The 25,693-nt window shown below is 41.6% G+C and overlaps 1 protein-coding gene across 1 annotated transcript; it reads left to right on the top strand.

The window, feature by feature from the left end:
• Window positions 1–394: 394 nt before the first annotated feature.
• Tnfaip3 (TNF alpha induced protein 3) lies at window positions 395–17,385 on the top strand. The gene is made up of 9 exons (XM_027938444.2): window positions 395–655; window positions 4,312–4,621; window positions 7,715–7,905; window positions 8,557–8,704; window positions 8,873–9,043; window positions 10,061–10,241; window positions 11,087–12,006; window positions 12,675–12,856; window positions 13,563–17,385. Exons 2-9 carry the CDS (start codon window positions 4,327–4,329, stop codon window positions 13,845–13,847), a joined length of 2,373 nt encoding a protein of 790 aa, XP_027794245.2. The 5' UTR covers window positions 395–655; window positions 4,312–4,326; the 3' UTR covers window positions 13,848–17,385.
• The last annotated feature ends 8,308 nt before the right edge of the window (window positions 17,386–25,693 follow it).

Here is a 25,693-nt window from a genome sequence, read left to right as displayed (position 1 = left end):
CCGGGTGGTTTTTAGGGTTTTCTTTCTTTCTTATTTCCCTCCTTCTTCGCCACGGTTGATTCTGCAGAAAAAGCTGCGAGAAAAGAACCCATTTGATTTCCAGTTCCCATCACCGCGATTTCCACATGGATGTGACGTTGAGGCCAGCTTCCGAAATGCCCAGGTGACTCACGCGGGGACACCCCGGGGCGGGGCGCAGGAGTTTCTCCCCGCGGCCGGCGGCCGACTGAGCGGGGCGGAGCGGGGCGAGGCGGGGCAGCCGGCCAGGCAGCTGGGTGGCTGCCTTCAGCGCCCCCTGCGCCCTCTGGTGGCCCAGGACGTGCCACGCGGGCTCCGGTGCCGGGCTGGGCATCACGTGACTGGAAAGTCCCGAGTGGAAATCCCCTGGTTGGCTGGTACAACAGCAGGCAAAGAGGAAACTGGGCAGTCTGCAGCCGTCGCGGCGGGCGGAGCACAACGAGTTCCGAGCCCGCGGGGGCGGAGCGACGAGAGCGGCCGCCGGAGACGTTCACACCCCCGGCCAAGGAGCGAGCCCGTGCCCGGGCGTCCATGGGGCGCTTCCTTGGCCTGAGCCTGACCGCGACCCCAGACTGCAGCGCGCGCCTGTCCTGACCCGGACCTGGGATTTTGCTGGAGGATCGCGCGGCCCGAAAAGGTAACCCGTCGCTTTCCTGCGCAGAGTGCAAGGGCTCACCGAGGGCGAGGGCTGCGGGTGTGTGCGGGGCGACAACTCTCGGGCTGGCGGTGTCTCTCTGGCATTGGTTTTGCAGAGGTCCTGGAGAGGAGTTAGTTCGCTGTTTGTGCCCATTTGGGTTTTCAAGTTCATGGAGTTGAGGTCGCCGAGTCAGATGTTGGGGTGACAGCCTGCTAGCTGTTTCTGACAATGCAGAAAACTTAAGTTGCAGCTGGCTATTGAAGCGTCTCCCCTCGGGCCCTTTGGTCTGGTGGTCGTTGGTGCTTTGCTACTTTGGGTATCTTTTTTGGAATCCAGCACTGCATGCTCATAGCCACGTAGACCTTGCAGAAGCAGTGTGGTTTCTTCGCAGATTGTGCAGAACCAGCCCAACCGGGATGAGTGTCTCAGGGGCAGCCAAATCCGGTGGGCGTGGGGAATATGCAGTCAGCTAACGTTCCCAGGGAAGCTTCCATATACTGAGAGCTCTGTGCAGGGGGTGGGTCAGGGCACGGCTTTTATCTTTTCCAGTTGCAACAGTGTATGAGAAGTTACTCGTAGAAGTGGGCTTGCATTTTGCGGGTTCACTTGAGGAGTAATGTGCAGATTCCCTGCTCCATCCCCAACCGCACACTTTGACAGTCTTTGTCAGTCCAGGGTCGTCCCACATCCTGCCACCTGGCCTCTCAGGAAAGCAGTGGTATTAAGTAAGAAAGGCGTTCAGCTCTTTTTAAGCCTGCTTTTTTTTTTTTCTTTTTTTTTTTTTTCAGTTCTTTCCTTGGAAAGCCAGTCTGATCAAATGTCTCAGGGCAGCATTTTGGGAGAATCATTGTTAATTAAAAAGAGTCTTCTGTACCACGACTCTAGTAATGTCTCAGATGGGAGCCAGCTAATGCTCTATTCTCCTTGTCTAAGGTGCTTCTTGCATTTTTTTACAGTTCTTTGTACAATTTTTGGAGGGGTACTTCCCAACAGTTGAGTGAGGTGTTTGTTTACAAATAAACCATAAATTTCTACATTGCAGAAAAAAATGTCTGCCCAGAGTGGAAAAAATAAAACAAGGGGTGGGGGGGGGGACACTTTAATGAGTCAGTTCTGTAGAATTGTATTGATCCTAGTGATAAAAATTGGAAAATTCTTTTTAAGTAAGACAGTGAAGTAACAAGTGCTTTAAAAAAAAAAAAGTTAAGGGTATACTGTTTTTCCTTCCCTACGGACATTACAGTCATGTGTTGGAAAAATTTATTCTTTATTATTAAGTGTGGAGAAGTCGAAGAACTGGAAACTTAGGCAGTGGGTTTTGATTTGTTTTCAGTAGGCAGTTTGTAGTCCATGCAAGGCTAAATCTATGAATGATATCATAATAGGCTATTGAATATATTCACACTTGTATAACTTCCATATAAGCAATTTAGATCTTTACTGAAAGATGTTTAGGCCCAGAAGAGAAGAATAGAAGTCAGAAAAGCAAAAAGGGGCAATACTAATTTGTTTAAAATCTTCCTACTGCTATTCTGCTTCCACCTTTAGAGTGGCAACCAGCATAGATGTGGGGGTATGGGAATAGGAAGGGACAGGTATTAGGAGATCTTCTAAGCAAAGCTCAGCTCCAGTGTGGCTGTGGGATCTGAGCTGGACCAGTACCTCCAGTGTTTTAGTTGTAGCCCAAGATGTTTGTATGATTTCAAGGAGGGGGATAAGTCAACTCTGATTTTTAGCCCCAGTGCCAAGCATAGTGTTTGGCCAAATTAGGTGGTCAGGCAGTGCTTGTTTGGTAGATTCCATGGATGGATAGATGGATTAATGCTGTTATGAAAGAGCCTTGCTACACCACAGAGATTGTGTGTAGGGGGCGGAGGGTAGAGAGAGAGGTATTTTTGACTCATCATTGTGTCTGTAGCCCTGCTGTGCTTTTGCCCAATTCCACCTATGGGGAATATCTGACATCAAAGGAGGGATCATCATCTGACCAGAGAATGACTTCTTCCAGGCCTTACCTAGCTATTGGATTAGGAATCCCAATGCAAATCCTTAGAAGCAATCTCAAGGTCCTCTATGTCCAACCTCTCCCCTTCAAGTGGGTCACAGGAATTTAGACCACGTTATCAGCTGCTTAAGAGAGCCTAGATCCACGCAGGAGAGGTTTCCTGAAGCTCTAGATTTCTTCTCCTTCATCTTACATAGGTTTAACATCTTTCCTACCTGGAGGGTTTCCCTGGCAGCTAGCATGATGCAGGAGTGGGATTAACCATTGCTGTGAAACTTCCTAGGGAATCTCTTCATGCTCTGAAGTCATCTTTGTCTTCTTGGAAATTAGGAAGTGTGATCAAGCACCACTCTAAGGGTAGTGAAGCAGAACTGGCTCTCCACACTGCTCTACATTGAGAAGTTCCCACTGTGCCCAACATTCCACACTGTTGGCATGGGCGACAGATGCTGCACTTTGCCCCACACCTTTTATTTGTCCTGCATGGCTCCCTAGCTGAAACTTCTTTCTGGTCTGCTTCTAGATTTTCATTTTCTCCACTTGTTGATTATGCTTGATGATTTCTAGGTGAAGGGCAGGATGTTAATTCTTGGGAATGCTGGTTCCTAGAGGACAATGATAAAATTTGGTTGGCAGATAAGTTGAAATAATTGAGCTCTGATGTCTGTTCTTGGAAGTGAACAGTTATTCACAATTTATTCATTGTGTTATTACTCTTTCTTCTTTTCATGTTGTAAAGTTTGGTAGGGGTCTGAAGGACTGCTGCCCATTTTGCTCCTCTTCCCACCCTCCATACTTGGGATTGAATTTAGGAATGCTCTATGACTGAGCCACATCCTCAGCCCTTCTTATTTTGAGACAGGGTCTTGCTAAATTGCTGAGGCTGGCCTCAAACTTGCAATCTTCCTGCCTTGGTCTTCTGAGTAGCTGGGATTACTGGTGTGTGCCACCAAGTCTGGCTTGTTTTGCTCTTAACATTGCAGAGTATCTTGCTGGAATAGGTTTCTTTGTTGATTATGAAGCAATGCAGTTTTGACTCTTTATAAACATTATAATAAACTGTATGAATAAACTTCATATTTTTCTTTGGGGCTAAAGAAGAAACACAGCATCAGCCTAGATGACAGCCTAAAATTGTAGGATCTTCCATAAAAGATTTACTGTGGAGGGAGTGCAGCAAGGACAGGGATTGAATGGTGGTGTTCTTACTGGAGACGCTAGACTACTCAGGGCTGCTGTGCCCTTAACTGGCTTCAGTGCTTCTCAAATCTAGCAGCTGTTGTGCAGTGGTGGTGTCAGAATGCATTGGGCACATAAGTGGGTTTTGTGCAGCAGTACCTGTACCTATTGCTGACAGACAGGCTTGGCTCCCTGACAGATGTTACTGAAAACACGGGTTATTCCCCTCCTCCTCAGTACCCACTCTCCGCCTTCCTTCTCTTGTTTAGACTAATCTTTTAAAGTGATGTAACTTAAAACAGTCCAGTGTGAGTTAATCTCTGGGGCCAGCTAGTATCCTGGGAGTAGAGGTGACTAAGATCTTTTGCCTACAGATTAGGGTAATGACAAGATCAAACACCGGGGTTTCCTGCAGGCAGGTACATAGGAGTACAAAGGCTGCCTAACGGAATGATTTTTCCCTCCTCTTCAGGCCTTGCAGAGCACAATGGCTGAGCAGCTTCTTCCTCAGGCTTTGTATTTGAGCAATATGCGGAAAGCTGTGAAGATAAGAGAGCGAACACCAGAAGACATTTTTAAACCTACCAATGGGATCATTCATCATTTTAAATCCATGCACCGATACACGCTGGAAATGTTCAGAACTTGCCAGTTTTGTCCCCAATTCCGGGAAATCATCCACAAAGCTCTCATTGACAGAAGCATCCAGGCTTCCCTGGAAAGCCAGAAGAAGCTCAACTGGTGTCGTGAAGTGAGGAAGCTCGTGGCACTGAAAACCAATGGTGAGATTGCCCTGTAGTGCTTCTGCTGCCTGGGGAGGGCTTCCCTGGTGCCGGGTCCTTGTTCATGAAATTTTAATGGCACTAACTATAGCCATCTTCGTATAGAAAGTCTATGAGGGGCGTGTGACAGGAGCAGGCTTATTTGATGACTATTTTTATCATAGTATGTCCGAAGTGTATATATTAGACTGCAGAGGGCATTGAGGCCCCAGGAATGCATTTCTAAACACCAGGCCCCAAAGAGGTGGTTAGTGTTTCTGATTCTTAACAACTGTTGAATCATCTGTACAATATCCTTTCCTGGCCAGTAGTGGAAATACTTAAAAAGGTATTTTAAGTTGGAAAGGTATGGTGTGAAAACTGCTTTTACTGTCGTTCCTGATTGTTATTGTGATGTCCTTACACTTCTTGTGTTGGTGGCATTTTATGTGTTAACCAGTTGAGGACATTTTCCTTTTCCTTTACCTGGGTTCTGTTGCCTGTGATTATACCACGATGCTGCTAATAGTTATTTTCTATTCCAAGCTTTACTATTTTATTTTTTAATCATTTCCTTTGAGCAAGAATGTGGACATCAACAGAAACATCCAAGCATACTATTTTATGCAGATGCAAAATTCTGCTTGTTGGATATAGATATTTATTATAATAAGCAAATAGACTATACAAGATCAACTAAATACTTACAGTCTAGTTAAGAGCAATAATCTTAGATCAGTGACTAAACTACCCCAATCAAAATAATACATCCAAGAGCAGAAAATCCTTGTTGGCAGTAATGATGAGAACATTAACTTAATTAACTTAATTGGTATATTAACTTTGAGTATTTTGGACTTGAGTGACTCAGAGAAATTGGGAGGTGTGGGGATTTGTTTGTTTTGATTCTGGGGGCTCTCATTTATCACCTCAGTATCTTATAGCTTCACCTGTATTCATGAAGTTTGGATTCTTAGAAGCTCAGGTCAGAAGGAAACTAGAGATAGGAATTGTCTACGTTGTTATTGGCATTAAATCAAATGGTGCATACAAGTGGGTAATTATGTGAAGGTGTTGTCAAGGGGCTTATAATACCTGATGGTTTGTGGTTTTAACTCTGTCCCATTTTGTTAGAAGAAAGAGATGGAGTTAACTTTGGGCAAATTTGAAATGGGGCCAAAGGGAAAAACTTTATTATCATTAACAGAATTAACATGGTATATACTATTTCCTTAAGAAATGCTTTATTCCTTAAGGAAAAAAAGGAATAGAAATAGTAAACACTTATTTTGCAATCCCATGTCAACAAGGATTCAGACTACAAATAAAACTACAAGAGCAAGTGTATTTGGATAACATTGTCTGGGAAATGGATTTTTAGGCTCAGAATTCTTATTTCTCCACTTTGAAGAAAATTTCTTAAATTGCCGAAAAAGGAAGAAAAGCTATTGGGGAAGGGGACAGACAAATGGATTTTCTCCCATGATTTCTATTAGCACCTTTCTTTCTTTTTTTCTTTTGTGTGTGTGTGTGTGTGTGTGTGTGTGTTTTGTTTTTTGTTTTTTTATCCTTCCCCCTATAGGAGGTTTTCTTCAAAGGCAGTGGTCTGTTTGGGGAGGGGGTGATTCACAAGTTTGCATTTGAGGATATGAGACTGTGGTGAATGAGGAAGGGAGTAGGTGGCATAAAATTGAAACTTCGTGTGAAAAATTCCAGCGTCTATTGGCTGCGGCGATTTCACTTGTATAATGAGTAGCCCTATTCCAGCTCACCCTGACCACACCCACTTGGAAAGTCCAGGGTGCAGTTCGCAGTTTAAATGTCTACACACCAGAACAAAACGTACAATAGCTGTTGCTCAATTGCTAGTCAAATAACTTAGCACTGGGGAATTCCAGATGTTGCTTAGGGAATTTTATACTGGTGCATCTCAATAAAGAACTGAAAGTAAGCACAAGAAGAAGAAAAAAAGCCTTATCTTTGCTCTAGATTTTGCAAAGGGGAAATTTCAACAGAACGCAATCATTGCCACACTTCTGCCAAGACACAGGGCTTGAGTGATCTGTTGTTCATTGGTGATCATGCTTACTTAGCTAGTTTTCTAAGTGTATAAATTGAAGGAAAACTGGCTGTGGATATGTATTTGAGGTTTTTGTTTTGTTTGTTTTTTTTACAGTTCGACTGTAATTAAACTTTGATAAATTTCAGATAGCTTTATTGCCTTACTTAGAGAATAATTTAAGAAAATAGTTTAACTTTAAAAAAAAAAAAAAACCTATCTTGCACTTGCCAAAGGAGATTAAGAATTTTTTTTTTTTTTTCTGAATTAAACATTCTCCCAAAATGTTCATTGTTTGGGAGTTGGAAAATAGTGCAGTCTCTTGAGTCATGAGTTTTAACATGGAGAAGTCATAACTTAATGGAAGAAAATTAGACCTATTTTTTTTTTCTCAAAATGCAAACCCCAAACACTGAGTTATTTAAAAAAAAAAAAAAAAAAAAAAAAAAGGTCCCTTAATGCACTCAGGGAACCTGGGGCTGCAGGCTGTGGGTAATTTGGTGTTGTCAATTCCACTGAACAAACCAGGAGAGGAAACTCCAGGTCCCAAAAGCTCCAGCGGAATTGGTCAAGGCATTTACCACTGAGTCATAGCCAGACCTTCCCTGTGTAGTGAGCCCAGCAGAGCCTGCTTCCTGGTTGTGCTTGTTGCCCTTTAGAGAACAGTAGTGACAGTGCCTTAGCCAGCAAACCCAGGACTATTAGAGATAGACTGTAGTGATCATAATTCAGTGTTCTCATTTCTAAAAGAGGGAAAGTACCTGGAGACCTTAAGGAATTTCCTCAAGGTCACCTTATCCAGGTAGAAGGAGAGCCACGCTGGAACCAAGGTCCTCTGGCCCATTTGCCTTGTTGGTGCTACTCATTATAAGGAAGAATGAAGAGAATTACTTTTTCCCTATAGCTGTTGAACATCATCAGTTGGCCCTTGACTAAGAAATCAAACCATTCAGCCCGCTATGGGAGCAGTCTGCCTAGTTCATTCTGAAAACCTGTGCAGTGCCTTAAGTGCAGATGATTTAACCTTGCTTCTCATGACTCCCTTCTGTCCTCAGGTGATGGAAATTGCCTCATGCATGCTGCTTGTCAGTATATGTGGGGTGTCCAGGACACAGACCTGGTCCTGAGGAAGGCACTCTTCAGCACTCTCAAGGAGACAGACACACGCAACTTTAAATTCCGCTGGCAGCTGGAATCTCTGAAATCTCAGGAATTCGTGGAAACGGGACTTTGCTATGACACTAGGGTATGTTCTGTTCCTCTATGAAGCATCTATTGACAGCTCCATGGTGGGTAAAGAGTTCTCTGGGCTAGTCCCTGTGCCAGAGGAGCAAATGACTTACTAGGTCACATGAATTTGGGTAAGCAAAGCATACTCAGTGGAAATCACCAGAAACCTCCTGTGGGATTAACCCAAGGATCATGACTCTGTTCCGAGGCTTTGAGGTGCAGATTCCCAGCAGTGTTTTAGGAGGTCTTCCAGTCATGGCCTTCCTGTTGTTTTTCAGTAGTGCCCTTCACGTGCACTACTGAGCCAGCCAAATAAAAGCAGACTCATCACTTTACCATTCTTGGTCACAAGTTTGGAATTTTTGTGTACATTTGGATGAGGGGCTTCAATGTTATGCCTCACCAGGGATTTTTTTTTTGAAAGCAGGTGCTGTCCTTTGCTTCCCTTGGTTTTGAGTTTGCTCTGTAGTGGAAAACAGTAAAGGAAGAAAACCAAAATGGAGGGTGGGGATGATCATTTGAATGGTGATTTTAAGAAAGGGGAAAATATAAGATGAGTTATATAAATGAATAATTGTAGAGTAATACCAGAATGACTGTTTAGTGCAGAGTACATTCAATTGTGCCTTTGTTTTGTTTTGTTTCTCCTGACCCCTCTCCCCCTTAGAACTGGAATGATGAATGGGACAACCTTATCAAAATGGCATCCACAGACACCCCAGCAGCCCGAAGTGGACTTCAGTATAATTCTCTGGAAGAAATTCATATATTTGTCCTTTGCAATATCCTCAGAAGGCCCATCATTGTCATTTCAGGTGAGATGCCTGCAGATCATTTATTTGTATTTAAGTGCTTTTCAGCGTTAATGCTTTGATTCCTAGGAAATACCCACATTCCCAAAGTTACTTCAAGTAACAGTAGCCAAATGGAATTTGATGAAAGTCACCTGAGGGCCTTGTTTTTCTTTCTCTTTCCTTAAACAGATAAAATGCTGAGAAGTTTGGAATCAGGTTCCAATTTCGCTCCTTTGAAAGTGGGTGGAATTTACTTGCCTCTCCACTGGCCTGCACAGGAATGCTACAGATACCCCATTGTTCTTGGTTATGACAGCCAGCACTTTGTACCCCTGGTGACTCTGAAGGACAGTGGGCCTGGTGAGCAAAACATCATCCATTCACATTCATAACTTTTGCTAGATATTAGAACATCAGGCTTTGCTCTTTTGCTCCTAATTGAAATAGTCTAATTTAAGTATACTATTTTTATTTCACTACATTATTCTGTCATTTGCTTAGCTAGTATAGGTTGAGCATCTCTTATCTGAAATTCTTGGAACCAGAAGCATTTCAGATTTTAGAGTCTTTCAGATTTTTTTAATATTTGCATGGACTTTACCAGTTGAGCATCCCTAATCCAAAATCCAAAGTACTCCTCCAAAGTTCACTTCAAAGTTTCAGATTGGGGAACATTTCAGATTTTGAATTTTTATATTAGAATTACATGACCTACAATAGTAATACAGTAGAATAATCATAATACTCCTATATCTTTTTGTGTATGATACTTTTAGCACTTTAATCACAAGTAGGTTAAATACACACACACATATCCTTACGACCATCACTCTTAATACCTACAGGTGAAGGTACACAGTGTCCTCAATATAATGCCTGGCATGGAGCAGGTGAATAAATATCTGTGAGGTTAGCTGTTAGGATAGTCATATAATGTGTAATAGGCACTGTGCTGAGTGCTTTGAGTACATTATATCTTTCCATTTCATCATTATGGCATCTTTGTGAGATGCAGGAATAGGTAGCTTTATTTTATAGATGAGGCAGTTAGAACTCAGAGGGATTATAAATAACCTGCCTAGTGTCACATAGCTTGATAGTGACAAAGTCACTCTTCAAATTCAGGTCAGTCTGATTCTGCGGGCTGGCTAATATTGTGTGAGCTCCCTGGAACATAATCCTTACGTTAGCGTTTAGTGTACTTTGTTTTCCCATTTGGGCTTAACTATGCCTAGATGATACTTTTCTCCTCTTTAAATTGTATGCTTTCTGCATTTTCACAGTTTAATCATTCTATACATACGACCTTACATGCAACCTCTTTTAATCGAATAATATTTTACTCATGTGCTGTTTTGTGTTTTTTTCCCCTTTTAGAAATCCGAGCTGTACCACTTGTCAACAGAGACCGAGGAAGATTTGAAGACTTAAAAATTCACTTTCTGACAGATCCTGAAAATGAGATGAAGGACAAGCTCTTAAAAGAGTACTTGATGGTGATAGAAATCCCGGTCCAAGGCTGGGACCACGGCACCACTCATCTGATTAATGCTGCAAAGTAAGCTGTTTATATTTAGCACCTTCTTTGTCATCTGTGACTGCCTTTACTTTAGCCACATAAGCTGCTGCCACTCCAAAGCTCAACCATAAAGTTTTTGAGAACTTGAAATGTATGAGATGGGGGCTGGAGGCAGAGCTCAGTGCCAGAACACTTGCCCAGCATGCTCAACACCAGGCCCTGGGTTCCATCCCCAGCACCACAAAAATAAACAACAAAAGAAAACAAGAAAATGATGCTTGCACATTACAAGAATCTGTTTCTCAAAGTGGAGATTAACCAGTTAGTAAACAGAAGTAAACAGACAGTGCCTATGGGCATGCTCACCTCTTAGTTACTCATGGCAGGGAACTTCAGTAGAGATCAGACAAGAGTTTGAAATAAATAACAGCAAAATACAGAATGCAGAGTTCCAAAGTTGTTTGTACGGTAGAGTAGACCAGCCCAAATGAATAGCCTGAGTAATATTTCACTTAACATTTGATCTCTGAGAAGTTAAAAAGTAAAACTGATGTTTTAAAGGAACCCTGGAGTAGCAAGATGTAGAGTTGGGTCTTTCTTTAGCATTACCTGTAATTCGGGGTACACAAAGATAGATTAAATGAGGCTGTGAACTGTTAGAAATAATGAAGTCTTCTTAGCTGACTAACTGGCCTCGTCTTTCACTCGAACGTATATAGGAAATGTGTTGGATGGAGTTATGTCATCAGTGCATTGCAGTGATTTTGGTGAATGGCCATAAAGTTGTTGCCATGATCCACATTCTGAAACTGCCCAGGGCATGGTAATGAGGTAAAAGTCTTGGGTGTCATTTTGTTATCTCACGTTTTCCATTTGGGCTTCAGGTTGGATGAAGCTAACTTACCAAAGGAGATCAACCTGGTAGATGATTACTTTGAACTTGTTCAGCATGAGTACAAGAAGTGGCAGGAGAACAACGAGCAGGGGAGGAGAGGGGCACGCGCGCAGAACCCTGTGGAACCTTCTACACCCCAGCTTTCTCTCATGGATGTAAAATGTGAAACGCCCAACTGCCCTTTCTTCATGTCTGTGAACACCCAGCCTTTCTGCCATGAGTGCTCAGAGAGACGGCAGAAGAGCCAAAACAAACTGCCAAAACTGAACTTCAAGCCAGGCCCAGATGGGTTGCCCGGGGTGGCACTTGGAGCCTCTCGGGGAGAGGCCTACGAGCCCTCAGCCTGGAACCCCGAGGAGCCAGCTGGAGGGCCTCATTCAGCCCCACCAACAGCGCCCAGCCTTTTCCTGTTCAGCGAGACCACCGCCATGAAGTGCAGGAGTCCCGGCTGCCCTTTCACACTGAACGTGCAACACAATGGATTTTGTGAGCGTTGTCACAGTGCCCGGCAGATCAATGCCAACCACACCACAGACACCACCAGGCATTTAGATCCTGGTAAGTGCCGAGCCTGCCTCCAGGACGTTACCAGGACATTTAATGGGATCTGCAGTACTTGCTTCAAAAGGACTACAGCAGAGCCCTCCTCCAGCTTAGGTTCCAGCCTCCCTCCTTCCTGTCACCAGCGGTCCAAGTCAGACCCCTCACAGCTCATCCAGAGTCTTTCCCCGCACAGTTGCCACAGAGCTGGAAATGATGCCCCCTCTGGCTGCCTCTCCCAAGCCTCACGGACTCCAGGGGACAGGACCGGGACTAGCAAGTGCAGAAAAGCTGGCTGTGTGTATTTTGGAACTCCAGAAAACAAGGGATTTTGCACGCTGTGTTTCATCGAGTACAGAGAAAACAAACGTGAGTGAAATGATAGATTTTCCTAAGGCAGCAGCTGCTGCCTGGAAGGGGTTTTGTTCTTGAACTTCAAGAAAGGAAAGTATGTCTGAGTGCACGGGTGGAATGGGCAGAGCCCACTGCTTTTCCAGCAGCTTGCCCTTGGTGACACTCATGGTGCCTCTGCCAAGCGCACAGGGAAGCCACAGGCACTGTGAGACAAGCAGCTCTTAGCTGCCCCCTGCCAGAAATCCAAAGTACCCCCATTGATAGTTGATGGAATTGTGTTTTCATAAGGCCATTTGGTGCCTGGCATTTATAAGATAGAGTTTAAGCTAGACTTTTTCAAATGTGAGAAACTCAAAATCTGAAAACCTAGAGAGAGGGCAATCGCCACTGATACTGTAGGAGAACATGTGTGGTTTGGAATTCTCTAATTCGAGAGAAGAGGGGCGGTTCGTGTCTGCTGTTTATTCTGTTACTGTGACTGATCACTGTTCCAATAGCAATCCGTAAAGCCAAAGATGTTTAGTGATGATTTTATTATTTTGCTAAGTTCATAAATGTCTAGTCTCAAGTATATTGAAGGCTATCCTAATCTTTACTTAGAATCCATTTCCTTCTGTAACATCAGTGTCTGTGTCTGCCTAGTGACCCAGATATGGTACTGAGTAGCATCGACTCTCTTGTAGATTTTGGCGCTGCCTCAGGGAAAGCCAGTCCCACAGCCTCCCGGTTCCAGAACGCTGTTCCGTGCCTAGGGAGGGAGTGCGGCACCCTTGGAAGCACCATGTTTGAAGGATACTGTCAGAAGTGCTTCATTGAAGCTCAGAACCAGAGATTTCATGAAGCAAAAAGGACTGACCAGCAACTGGTGAGACATTTTAAGGAGCATGTGCATGTCGGGTCCCCTTAGCTGGAACAGTTTCTCCCAGCTATGTGACAAGCAGGCTCTCCTCCCTGCCAGTTCTGTCTTCCCATGACAAAGGATTGCTTAAGAAAGTCTGTTGAAAGAACCTGGGGAAAATGTCGACATCACCAGGTTGGAAGGACTGTTGTCCGTCTGCATGAACCAAGTTAGAATTTGTTTTAGAAAAGCCAATAAAATTAGCCATAAAATAAAAATGCTTCCAGCATCCAGAAAGCCAGATGGGCATCAGAATCTTGATTGATTTGTAGCAGAAGCACAGACATCTAAAAAGCAGACTTCTTAAATAATCCTTTATCATGAGCCAGAAAGAAGGCAGAGCCTCACAGGTACTCCACTTAAAAGCATATCAGAAAAGCAAATGGTGACAGATGTGTTGCCTGTTGTGTGCTCAAGGGCTGAGGAGCTATCCAAGTATGGGTGCCCATGGTGATTCCTGGGGAAGCACTCCTGGCCAGTTTACAGTCCTTTCAGGATCAGTAGCTCCCCATGCCCTCCCTGGGGCCAGGTCAGCTGCCTTGGGATTTGGAGGAAATATCCCACCGCCATGTGCCTGTGTCCCTTGTTCTCAGGCAGAATGAGCCCAAATGACAGCTTACTGTGTTCTTCCAGAGAAATGAGAGCAACAGTTCTCTCTGTTCTTCCCACACAGAGATCGAGCCAGCGCAGAGATGTGCCTCGAACCACACAGGGCGCCTCAAGGCCCAAGTGTGCGCGAGCCTCCTGCAAGAACATCCTGGCCTGCCGCAGTGAAGAGCTCTGTATGGAGTGCCAGCACCTCAGCCAGCGGGTGGGCCCTGGGACCCACCGGGGTGAACCTACTCCTGAAGAGCCCCCCAAACAGCGCTGCCGGGCCCCTGCCTGCGATCACTTTGGCAACACCAAGTGCAACGGCTACTGCAATGAATGCTTTCAGTTCAAGCAGATGTATGGCTAAGCAGAAACATGTGGCCAGCCCCGCCAAGAGGGGCCGCAGGCCACCAGCCAGAGTGGTGCTATGCTCCAAACCCCCGGATGCCATGGAAGGGGCAGGCCCTGAGACAGTGGCCTTGAGGGTGTCTTCAAGCAAGGGAGGGAAGATAAGCTCTTCGTCATGCCTGTGATTCAGGGGTTTGGTAACCAGGAATATTCCCAAGCAGCCTCAGAGCAAAGCTTGTGACTAGCAGTGTGTGCTGTCAGATTCAGCCCCAGGCTGTCGTTGCTCCTCTCCTGCCAAGCAGAGGGCTGGGACAACTCTGGACTTGGAATGTGTGCTAGGACTAGCAGTAGCCCCTACCCTCCACCCGCCAGGACTGCTTCATCATCTTGCAAAAACAGAAAAAGACACATGGACAGATGGTCAGGAGGCCCAGAGCCATCCCACCTGCCCTCCATCAGCATTTTTCAGAGTTGTGAAGTTGAATCCTCAAGGCACAAAAAGCCCTCTGCAAGTGCTTGCAGAAGCTCAGGGAGAATTCATGTATTCAGAAAGTATCAGTAGTTCATGGTTGTCCCCACCTACCTGGCACCTTTCTATCTTTTTTTTTCTTTGTATTTTAGAGTCTTTTTAAAAATGTGTTCTTTTTATACATACATGACAGTAGAGTGTATTTTGACATACATACATGGCATATAACTTCCCATTTTTGTGGTTGTACATGATGTGGAGTTATACTGGTCATGTGTATTCATAGATGAACATAGGAAAGTTATGTCCAGTTCATTCTACTGTCTTTCCCATTCCCATTTCCCCTCCCTTCCTTTCATTCCCCTTTGTCTTATCTAATGAACTTCTATTTCTCTCTCCCTGACCCGTATTAGTATCTGCATATCAGAGAGAACATTCATCATTTGGTGTTTGGGGATTGGCTTATTTCACTTAACATGACAGTGTCCATTTCTATCCTTTTACTGACAAATGCCATATTTCATTCTTCTTTATGGCTGAGTAATATTTCATTGTGTATATATGCCACATTTTCTTTATCCATTCATTTGTTGAAGGGCACCTAAGTGGTTCCATAGCTAAGCTATTGTGAATTGAGCTGCTATGAACATTGATGTGGTTGTGTCACTATCTTGTGCTGATTTTAAGTCCTTTGGGTGTATACTGAAGAGTGGATAACTGGGTCAAATGGTGGTTCCATTCTGAGTTTTCTGAGGACTCTCCGTACTGCTTTCCAGAGTGGCTACACCAATTTGCAGTCCCACCAGCAATGTACGAGGGTGCCTTTTTTCCCCACATCTTGGAGATAATGCTCTGTCTAATGTGCAGGTGGCAAAGATTTTCTCCCATTCTGTAGGCTCTCTCTTCGTGTTCTTTTTTCCTTTGCTATGAAGAAGCCTTTTAGTTTGAAAGCATCCCGTTTTTTGATTCACAATTTTACTTCTTGTGCTTTAGGGGTCTTGTTGAGGAAGTTGGTTCCTAAGCCAACATGATGGAGAGTTGGGCCTACAGTTTCTTCTAGTGGTCACAGGGTCTCTGGTCTAATGCCTAGGTCCTTGATCCACTTTGAGTTGGGTTTTGTGCATTGTGAGAAATAGAGGTTTAATTTCATTTTGCTGCATATGAATTTCCAGTTTTCCCAACACCAATTGTTGAAGAGGCTATCATTTCTTTGTATGTTTATGGCACCTTTGTCTAGCATGAGATAACTGTACTTATTATGTACATTTGTCTCTGTGTCTTCTATTCTGTACCACTGGTCTTCATGTCTGTTTTGGTGCCAATACCATGCCATTTTTGTGACTATTGCTCTGTAGCATAATTTAAGGTTTGTTATTGTGATGCCTCCTGTTTCACTTTTCTTACTAAGGATTGCTTTGGCTATTCCGGGCCTCTTATTTTTCCAAATAAATTTCATGACTGCTTTGTCTATGAAGAATGTCTTTGGAATTTTAATAGGAATTGCATTAAATCTGTTTAGTGCTTTTGGTAGTATGGTCATTTTGACAATATTAATTCTGCCTGTCCAAAGACATGGGAGATCTTCCCATCTTCTAAGGTCTTCTTTGATTTCTTTCTGTAGTGTTCTGTCATTTTCATTGTAGACGTCTTTTACCACTTTGTTAGATTGATTCCCAAATATTTTCTTAATGAAGCCATTGTGAATGGAATAGTTTTCTTAATTTCTCTTTCAGTTGATTCATCATTGGCATATAGGAATGCAATTGATTTATGAGTATTAATTTTATATCCTGCTACTTTATGTCTAGCTCCTTTCTGGAAAAAAAAAAAAAAAACAGAATCAAGCACAGACTGTGATTCAGAGGCTGCTGATACTGAACATGTTCACGTTGAAAATGAGCTGCTCTCTATAGTAAGCACCTCTTAGAAATCAATATTTTAGTGGGAAGACAGATAACTCTGGCTTATCATTGTCTACCCCTCTAAAGAGGTTTGCTTGAACTGAGGTGCATGTAAAAGTGTGAACAGATATAATATACCCTTATATTGTGTATGAGGAATTGTTAATGTTGAAATAGTACCCAGAGATTTAAGTTGAAAGACTATAATAATAACCTATTTTTTGGTTGTTGCTGGGTCACAACCTGTATATACAGCTTATTTCATGAACCCAATAGTCATATTCATGTAATTCATTTTATTTATTTTATTACAGAAACCAATGACGTGTTTCTCCTCCTTTGGGGAAAATGCTGCATTGCTTTAGGTCATGTTCTAGAACCTGGCAAGCTCCAGACTGCAGTGGAGGAGGTGATCTCTTTGATACCCTTTGCTTATTGCCTCCCTGGGAAAGAAGGAATTGCTTCAAGAGTGAATCCAGTAAACTCTCATGCTTTTTCCTATGAAACTCCAGCTGCAGGATAAGAAACTGCTGTCTGTGTTGTGTAGATGCCTCTGAGAATTCTACCTCCTTGGAGAGAAGATGGAGAAGGAGTGGGGACAAGATAAGTTTTTTTTGTTGTTGTGTTCATGCTGTGTGGAGGGTGCTGGGCAGAGACCCTGACCCCCCAGCCCTGGGACAGAAAAAAAATTAGCAATTGTAAGGAAATTTCTTTCTGCCCTTGGCCTACATCTTCCCTGTGTGCTTTGTGTTATTGTCGTGCTTGCTTTAGGAAAAAAGGAGGAAAATGCATTTTCCCAGAAATAAAAGTCGGCCATTTTAGAGGTCTGAACTTAGCACCTAAATATATTGTGACCCATGAGTACATAGTCTTCTCTTGTATTCTGACATGTCTTTTTCCCCCAACATAAATCTTTCTGATTTTTTTTCCAAAGATGTCAACTAAACTTCAGTGTTTTCATATAATCCTTTCAAAGTTGATAGCTTAATATTTTGTGTCTATCAATGTTTTCATTCTTAATGTGAAATAAAATTATTTATACTTATTATAGAAAGTGTTTGAAATTTGCACATTTGGTTTTATCTTATATAATTCTGTGTATCTTTGTTGGATTCTGCAAGTTTTCCTAAGTAAACGTAACTTTTCCCAAGAGTAAATATTAAAAAATAAATTATTTAAGAACAAAATTTGATGTTTTTCTGTTGATGAATGCTGAAAGAAAAAAAACCAGACTCAAACATGAAGACTGCTTTCCACATAACTAACCCCTTTGGTGTACACTTGGGCAACGAACAGGTCCACCTCTTACACGTGGAGAGGAAGGGAGCTTTTTTTTTTTTTTAATTTTTTTATTGTTGGTTGTTCAAAACATTACATAGTTCTTGATATATCATATTTCACACTTTGATTCAAGTGGGTTATGAACTCCCATTTTTACCCCGTATACAAATTGCAGAATCACATCAGTTACACATCCATTGATTTACATATTGCCATACTAGTGTCTGTTGTATTCTGCTGCCTTTCCTATCCTCTACTATCCCCCCTCCCCTCCCCTCCCCTCTCCTCCCCTCTTCTCTCTCTACCCCCTCTACTGTCATTCATTTCTCCCCCTTGTATTATTTTCCCCTTTCCCCTCACTTCCCCTTGTATGAAATTTTGTATAACCCTGAGGGTCTCCTTCCATTTCCATGCAATTTCCCTTCTCTCTCGAAGGGAGCTTTTAAAAATTATCACTGTATGCGAGTAGGCCTGTCTACTCAAGCAGAGCACTTGGGTTAAACAGTGAGGACACAGAAGCCCATAGGAGAGGGAAAGGTTAGCCTGGGCCTGTTAGGATGAGCTTTTGAGGTCTCTCTTTTCTTTTGGAGGTCCTAAGAGGGGAAAAAGAAATAGGGAAGAAAGAAATCAGCTGGGAAGAAGGAAGACTGGTCTAAGATTTCCTGGTCAGACACATAAGAAGAAGGGTTCTGGCTGTGGTGGCCATCAGAACTGGGAGATAATGAATTTACACCGCAACAGTCAACAGATCTCTGATCCCAAAATGCAAGAGAACAACTAATTCTGTAACAGACACTAGCATTAGTGTCCTCCAGTTTAGTTCTGACACTACCTGAAGACCACATCAGATCCCACAGGTTGAGGGCTCAGACCCCAAGACTGCCCCCACCGCATACACACCTTAAATGCCAACTACAAGACCCAGAGTGTTTTTACCTATCCAATAGGCTATAAATCAGGGTTTCCACACTCCCTTCCTCAGGATCAATGAATTTGCTTTTAGTGGCTCACAGAACTCGGGGAAACATGTTCACAAGTTTATTACAAAGGATGTTACAAAGAACACAAGTGAAAAAAAAATGCATGTGGCTAGGTATGAGAGAAGGGGCAGGGGGCTTCTAGGCCTTCTTTGGGTGCTCCACTCTTCAGGAATTCCCTGTATCTAGATGTCTAGATGTCTTGGAACCCTGTCCTTTGGGGGTTTTGGGGAAATGTCACTGCACAGGCATGATTGAAGGATGAACAACTGTGCAGAAATGTGATTAGACAAAAGGGTATGTTCTCATGCTAATGGACTGGGTGGGGAGACCCGGCAAGGCCTGTCGGTGTGGATTGCCTCGGCCTCTCTGTGCAACATTCCTTTCTTGCAGACATGGGCAGGACCCTTCTGAAATGGGAGTGTTAAGATCTGTCAGACAAGGTAGGTCAGAGAATTTCTTTATGTCCAACTCCAAAACAGAAAGGTGAGAAAAGATTAGAGTACATTTTCAGTTTTATGAGCCACCTTTGGGAAGTGAAATTCTAATTTCTTTAGCTTGATCTGGGGAGGGAGTTACGAGCCAGGAGCCATGGACAATGTATGAATTTATATATCATCTATACCAAAACATTCTTCCATCCACAAGCCTCCATCTCCTCCTCTATCCATGATGTACCCATGGGAGATTGATTTAAGAGTTCTGGACAGCTCTTGGAATCTATTTTGATAACCTTCCCAGGAGATTCTGATGATTGAAACCACACCTTCTAAAAATTATTGATTTTTTTTTTAAGTTGTAGAAAATCATAGATTCAAAAAAGCAGAAAATAGTATAATGGACTTTATTATATTACTATTTTGCTAAATTTGTTTCATCTATTATACCCTTTATTTATTTATTTATTTTCTGGACTATTTGAAAACAAATATCAATTACTATATCTTCACAACCACAAATAATTCAGTATGCATCTCTAATTGAAAACAATGTGTTCTTTTTTGCATGACCAACTCATTTCACCTAGCTAGACTATTTTACCTTTCATATGGTTCACATCCCAAGTAGATACAGTCATGCCTCATTTAAACATAGGGATATATTCTACCAAATGTGTTATTAGTTGATTTAGTCATACAAACATCATAGACAGTAATTGCACAAACTGACAGGGTGACAAAACTGGGTGATATAATCTTAGGGGACAACCATCATATATGTGGTCCATCATTGAAATATTGTCGCACTATGTGACTCCATTCTAGTTTCTCAGATTGTCCATTGCACAACATAAAGTTCTATTTCTTTTGGGGAGGGGGTACCAGGGATTGAACTCAGGGGCATTTGACCACTGAGCCACATCCCCAGCCCTATTTTGTATTTTATTTAAACACAGGATCTCACTGAGTTGTTTAGCACCTGATGGTTGATGAGGCTGGCTTTGAGCTCGCAATCCTGCCTCAGCCTCCCAAGCAGCTGGGATTACAGCTGTGCACCACTACATCTGGAAAGTCCTATTTTGCTTTTGACCATTAACTTTAATAGGACTTTTATTCTTTAATATTCCTTTTTAATTTGTGATGAGATCAACTTGTTAATGATTGAGTCCTTCATTCTGTAGCATCTCTCACATTCTGGATCTGTTTCATTATTTACCTCTGGTGTCATTTAACTTATTTTTCTGTACTTCCTATTAGATCTGGTTCAATTTTGGTGCTGGGTGTGCTGTTGAATTCCATCTTGTCTGAGCCATATGAATGCTTGCCCAGAAGATCATGAAGTCTTGGAATGGACCTTCTCCTTTTTTCTCTATTCTTCCTCTTATCTCCCACCCAACATGAAAAAGTACAACTCTTCAATCAGCATGATGAACATAAGCATTTGATTTTAAGTCATCAGGAATTTTAAAACAGGAAATGACTGATAATTAGCAGATTGTTTCTGACTCAGAGGAATGGCACATAGTCAAGGGAACCGAACAGGTTTGGAGTGTACTGAGGGAGCCAGGTAGAGCAGGGATCCAATCTGGAGTGGGTGTCAGGGCTACGGAACCTCTGGGAGAGAGGGGACCCAGAAAGCAGGTGTGTGATTTCATGTTGTAGTGCATACATTCATTTTTTTTTCCCAAACTGAGGCCCATGGCTTTATTCAGAGTCTTTAAGAAATTGATGACTTTCCAAAAAGCAAATAAGGAACTAGAATTTTGAAAAGTAAAGCTTGGAAGAAACTCAGCTTGGGGAAGGGGTGCTAATAGTTGCTCCATCCATTCATTCAGAGATGATGTAGGTGTCACCCACAAGCTCTCTTATTTCCACACTTAAACTTGGAAACCAAATTTTCACAATAAAATAAGCTTACAATTTGAATGTGTTTATCACAAAATAATAAATGATATCCAAGACAAATTATAAAGCATTTTTACCAATTTTATTGTTTCCTTTGGAGATCAGAAGGTTTTACCATTAATAAAAATAGGTATTTAAAAATATTACCCACTTTGTTTTATTCCATTGTTTAAAATTCTTCGGTTTTGTAATTTTTAACATTTTACATAATAGTACATTAGAAATTGACTTAATATTTAATATACACATTGTGGATGAATGCTTGAAAATGATTTTACAGATGGTGTGAGATCAAAAGCATTAGGAGTTCAACTTCCAACATGTTATCTAGGCTCTTGACAATCTAAGGCACCCAGCGACCTCACATGCTTGGTTCATTCTTGTCTTCTGCAACTATATGTATAAAATACGTATCATGCCTTCCTATTTCCCTCTAAAATGGGATGCCTTTCTGGTCTCTTAAAATTATTTAGGACCTCAAAGACTTTTGTTCAAGCACCTACCATTTTAGAAATTAAAACTAGGAAATGACAAAGCACAGATTGATTGCACCAGCAAACACTCAATAGCACCCAGCACAATGACACGTTATAGAGCCTCTGGAAAACACTGCATGCTCTGGACGCCCTTCCTGCCCTCCACTCTCTCTCTCTCCTCTTCCTTTACCAGATTCTGGTGGCATTCCCGCCTTCTGTTCCGTGTCACAGAAAGAACTTGGTATTTTATAAAAGAATGATTTAGATTCAAATCCCAGCCCCAATACCTATTAGTCATTAAGTCTTGAACAAACTGTCTTGTGTCTCCACATCTCTTCATCTGTAAAATGCTCAGGAAATGTTTTTTAAATATATATCAAGGACATAACAGTATTATTCAAGAAATGTGCTTTGTATTTTGTGTTTATATGACTTTTTTAAAAATAAAGATGCTGAAACACATAGTAATTCTTTTTTCAATCTGTTCTAATTAGTTACATGTGACAGTAGAGTGCATTTTGACACGTCATACATAAATGGATCTCATTCTTCTGTTTGTACATAATGTGGGATTATACCAGTCCTGTAATCATATGTGCACAGGAAATTTTCCTCCTCAACCTACAAAAAAATGCTCTTTATATCAATTATCTAGCTAATGTTTCTCAAACCTGGGTTCATATTAGAATCACTCAGAGAGCTTTTAAATGATTCCCAGTTTGGTCTGAGATGGCTGTCTTAAATATAAGATTTTTTTTTTAAGTTCTGGTAAATCTAATATGCAGTAGGGATTTGAAATCACTGGTATCCAAAAGAGTGAAATTCTCACAGAAGCAATCAAGGTGAAGGGTACCCAGCAACCTCATATACCTGGTGCATTAGAAGACAGCAGGTGCCTCCTTCTGCAGGTGACCAGCTGTCAACTATACCTGCACTATGTGGCAGCTATTACCATCCTGAGTCTGCTTTGACATAAAAATAATTGTCAGTGTCCCAGAGGCAAAGATCAGAGATATGCTACTGGATTGATCATTTGCATGGTAATAATTTACCAAAGAAATACAAACACCTGCACTCTATGATTAGTGACCTGCTTCTTAGAAACACATTCCAGGGGGATCTTCATTGTCCAAATGCCTGATGAGACTGGAATCAGGCCAAAGAGAGCTAGTGACAGATCTTGAACAATGAATGTGCTGTTCTGCTGACTGAAACATGTCCATCTCCAGGTTCACAACAGGGCAAATCTGCATTCCTAATTCAGCAAGAATCCTTTGGGTTACTGTGTCTGAACATAGTGCTTGAAGGGACACTGCCAATATTTGCCTTTGAAACCCTGCTGGTTCTTTACCATCTCCACTTTCTGAGTGGCCCACTTTCTTCTAATCGTGTCAGCATCTGCAATTAAGACACAGTATCTCTCTTCTGGAGATGTCCATGTCTGAGCTGGTTTATTATTTAACTCCTGGGCTGAAATCTTACCTCCAAGCTACTATCTTCTCCAGTTATCCCCTAAACTCTTAGAAATCAGTAATTTTTTTTTGGAAAATCTTCAATTTTGTTAGATTGAGATTTGACATGTGCTTTTTCAAAATTATTATAATAACTTTGTTACTTTATGAAGAGTGCCCAGCTACTGTCAGTATATGCAGGAATCAAAACAAGATGTCAGGTACAACACAAGGAAGCACAGCAATCATAAGCATGAATTTCCTGATGTTAAGAAACTTGGAGCCCTGACATGACTAAGAAAACGGATAGAATAAACCTGTCTTGCATGGGCCCACCCACCCACCCTCTGCCTTTAAGTGGCACTCATCTATTTATCTGGGTATTTTTTAACATTTTCCAGTCCTATGATTCATTGAAATTCTGTTCAGGTTTGAGGGACCCGGACTTCATTCAAGGGCTTGCCCCTGAAATCCTCTGGGTCCAGGAGGTTCCACACCCCCTCACTCCAATATTGTATGAAGTCGAAATTAACTAGCATGTTAGTTGAATATTAAACTAGTTTCAGAAACACGTTTCTCTGTAAACTCCAGTGTTAATAGATTTTCCAGTAGAATAATGAGTCAGAAAATAGGAAGTCACTAGCACTTTACCGTTCTCATGATCATCTTCAGAAAACCAATTTTAAAGAGGATTAAACTTTAAATTTGTTACACTTCACCATAGAAAATTTAAACATAAAATGTTTAGATGGAGGCCTGAGGGTATTCTCTCATCTCGAGGATTTAAAGACATTGACAAGTTTGAGGTTCTGAAGTAAGTACTTCAAATTAATAACAGTGTCACTTGACCAGCTATCTGTTCCTCAATTTTCAAAGCATTATGTTTTCTAACTCCTGTCTACAGTTATTCTTTATTTTATATAACATATTCAAAATGGAGACTGACATTTTTACTGAAGTCTGACACTTCTAGTTTTCCAAAAGGCAAAACAGACTGGAATTTAAAATGACTCTGCTAAAATAAAAATAATAAGTAACAATAGTGTATTTAGATAATTGGTATTTTAAAGAGATAGTTTTCTGCCTGTGAAGAAAAGAAAAATTGGGAGTATTTCCCAAGAGTGAAGAGGAAATTGCTTATGACTGGCGCAATACAACCTACACAAAGTCCTTGCAGGAATCTCTAAGTTGGATCTGTAAATTGTGCTATAATTATTTAACCACCAAGTTGACTAAGATCAACTTTGTGCTTCTTTTGTTCTAATTATCAGAATTCTTGCTAACAGATGTTAGGATAATATAGTAAGCACACATTCAACATCGTCAAGCAAATTGTGAGAAGATTATACCATAAAATGTTATTTAACACAAATGAAAATAAATTACCTGAAAAAAATAATGAAAATATATTTTAATTTTTAAAAAAGAAGAAACATTAAAATCTGTTCTTGCAGAACTTCCAAAATCTTTCATTTCCTCTAGCATACCATGCCCATCAACCAGATTACTTTTCCCCTGACCTCCCCACAGTTTAATAGCTGGCCCTCTTGCTTCCAGTCATAACCTCTTCAAACAATCCTACACTGTAGCCAGTGAGATCTTTTCAAATGCCCATTTAATCATGTTTTTCCCTTGGGACTCATGTAATACCTCAGACATGGAGGACTTCAGGGGCAATGACTTACATGAAATCTAGGTTCCTAAAGTCTAAACATAATTTTTTTGTGTTTAGTGACTATTGGACTTGGTCTTAATGGCCTTCAAAAGATCTCTTCTTAAGGGCTGGGAATAAAGCTCAGTTGGTAGAGTGCTTATCTTGCATGCACAAGGCCCTGGATTCAATCCCCAGCACTACAAAAAAAGAAAAAGAAAAAAAATCTCTATTTAAGTCCATACCATACTTTGTTCTTTATGTATCCTTTTAGCAACATTTACTGAATACGTGGTATAGCACAAACATTGAGTATATAAAAGTGAAGACACATCCATGTTCTCAAGAACTTCCATCCAAAGAAAGAAGTAAGTATGAATATCGAAATTATACCATGTGGGAAAAGTGTAGCAATCAGTCAAAATTAGGTCAGGAAAACAAATACTGCATTAGAAATTCTATGTGGGATTTAATGTAGGACCTGTGATGCTAAGATAACTGATAGAATTGAGGGGAATGCTATTGACTTTCAGAAACTATGAAAATGTGGGAATTTTGTTTTCTTTCTGTCTATACCCACTGCCCATAGCTATCACCAGAGCATGATGGCTTCTCCTTGTCTTTGACTTCTCAACACTCTGGTGAGTTCCTCTCAGAGAAGAACTCAGAGAAGAACTCTCAGAGAAGAAAGCCCCAGAAATGTTGATTCCAAGTCTCTAGTCCCAACATAGACAGGAAAGCTTGGCTCTCATAAGTGGTGCCCGTATGCTAGGTATTTTGGGATAATGTCTGTACTCTAAAATAATCCCAGTGGCCTGAATCTGGGGGGAAAAAAAATGCTGTGCAAAGCCTTCACGTGAACAGACCTGGACCTAGCTAAGAACCATGTTGTCACACAAGGTCTGACCCTACCTACAAGAGACCTGGATAAATTGAAGGGATGTTGCTCAAAGGTCCTTCACATTCACTGGCTTTAATTCTATTAATTACACAGTATTTCATGTTTACAACTTTAGAAATCTTATTTAGGGCTTAGGGTGTTGTACTGGGAGTCCTGATCCACTAATTCTTCACACTGGAAAATTGCTTCCTAAAATGAATTGCAAGGTCTGCTCAAAGTGGAAGTCAGCTACCTCCCAGGCCCACCACATGGGAAGAACACTATTATAAGAAATGAGGTCTGAATTCAAGTCCTAAAGAGGCCATTTGTTAACTATGTAAACCTAATAAGTCATTAGACTTCTTAAAGACAATTTCCTATTCAGTGAAAGAAATGTAGCAAGCCTCCACTACTACCTTGCAGGCTTGTTTAAG

The sequence above is a fragment of the Marmota flaviventris genome, chromosome 6 (genome assembly GCF_047511675.1).
Source record: "Marmota flaviventris isolate mMarFla1 chromosome 6, mMarFla1.hap1, whole genome shotgun sequence".
Taxonomy (NCBI): Eukaryota; Metazoa; Chordata; class Mammalia; order Rodentia; family Sciuridae; genus Marmota; species Marmota flaviventris.
Note: the sequence above shows the minus strand (reverse complement) of the source record. Positions and strands in the feature narration are given on the sequence as shown.

What these genes read in the sequence shown, in the direction of transcription:
- Tnfaip3 (XM_027938444.2), top strand. Translation starts at nt 4,327, where the DNA reads ATGGCTGAGCAGCTTCTTCCTCAGGCTTTGTATTTGAGCAATATGCGG. An exon ending in GCCCATCATTGTCATTTCAG is followed by an intron (nt 8,705 to 8,872) that starts GTGAGATGCCTG and finishes TTCCTTAAACAG; the next exon opens with ATAAAATGCTGAGAAGTTTG. An exon ending in AAAGGACTGACCAGCAACTG is followed by an intron (nt 12,857 to 13,562) that starts GTGAGACATTTT and finishes CTTCCCACACAG; the next exon opens with AGATCGAGCCAGCGCAGAGA.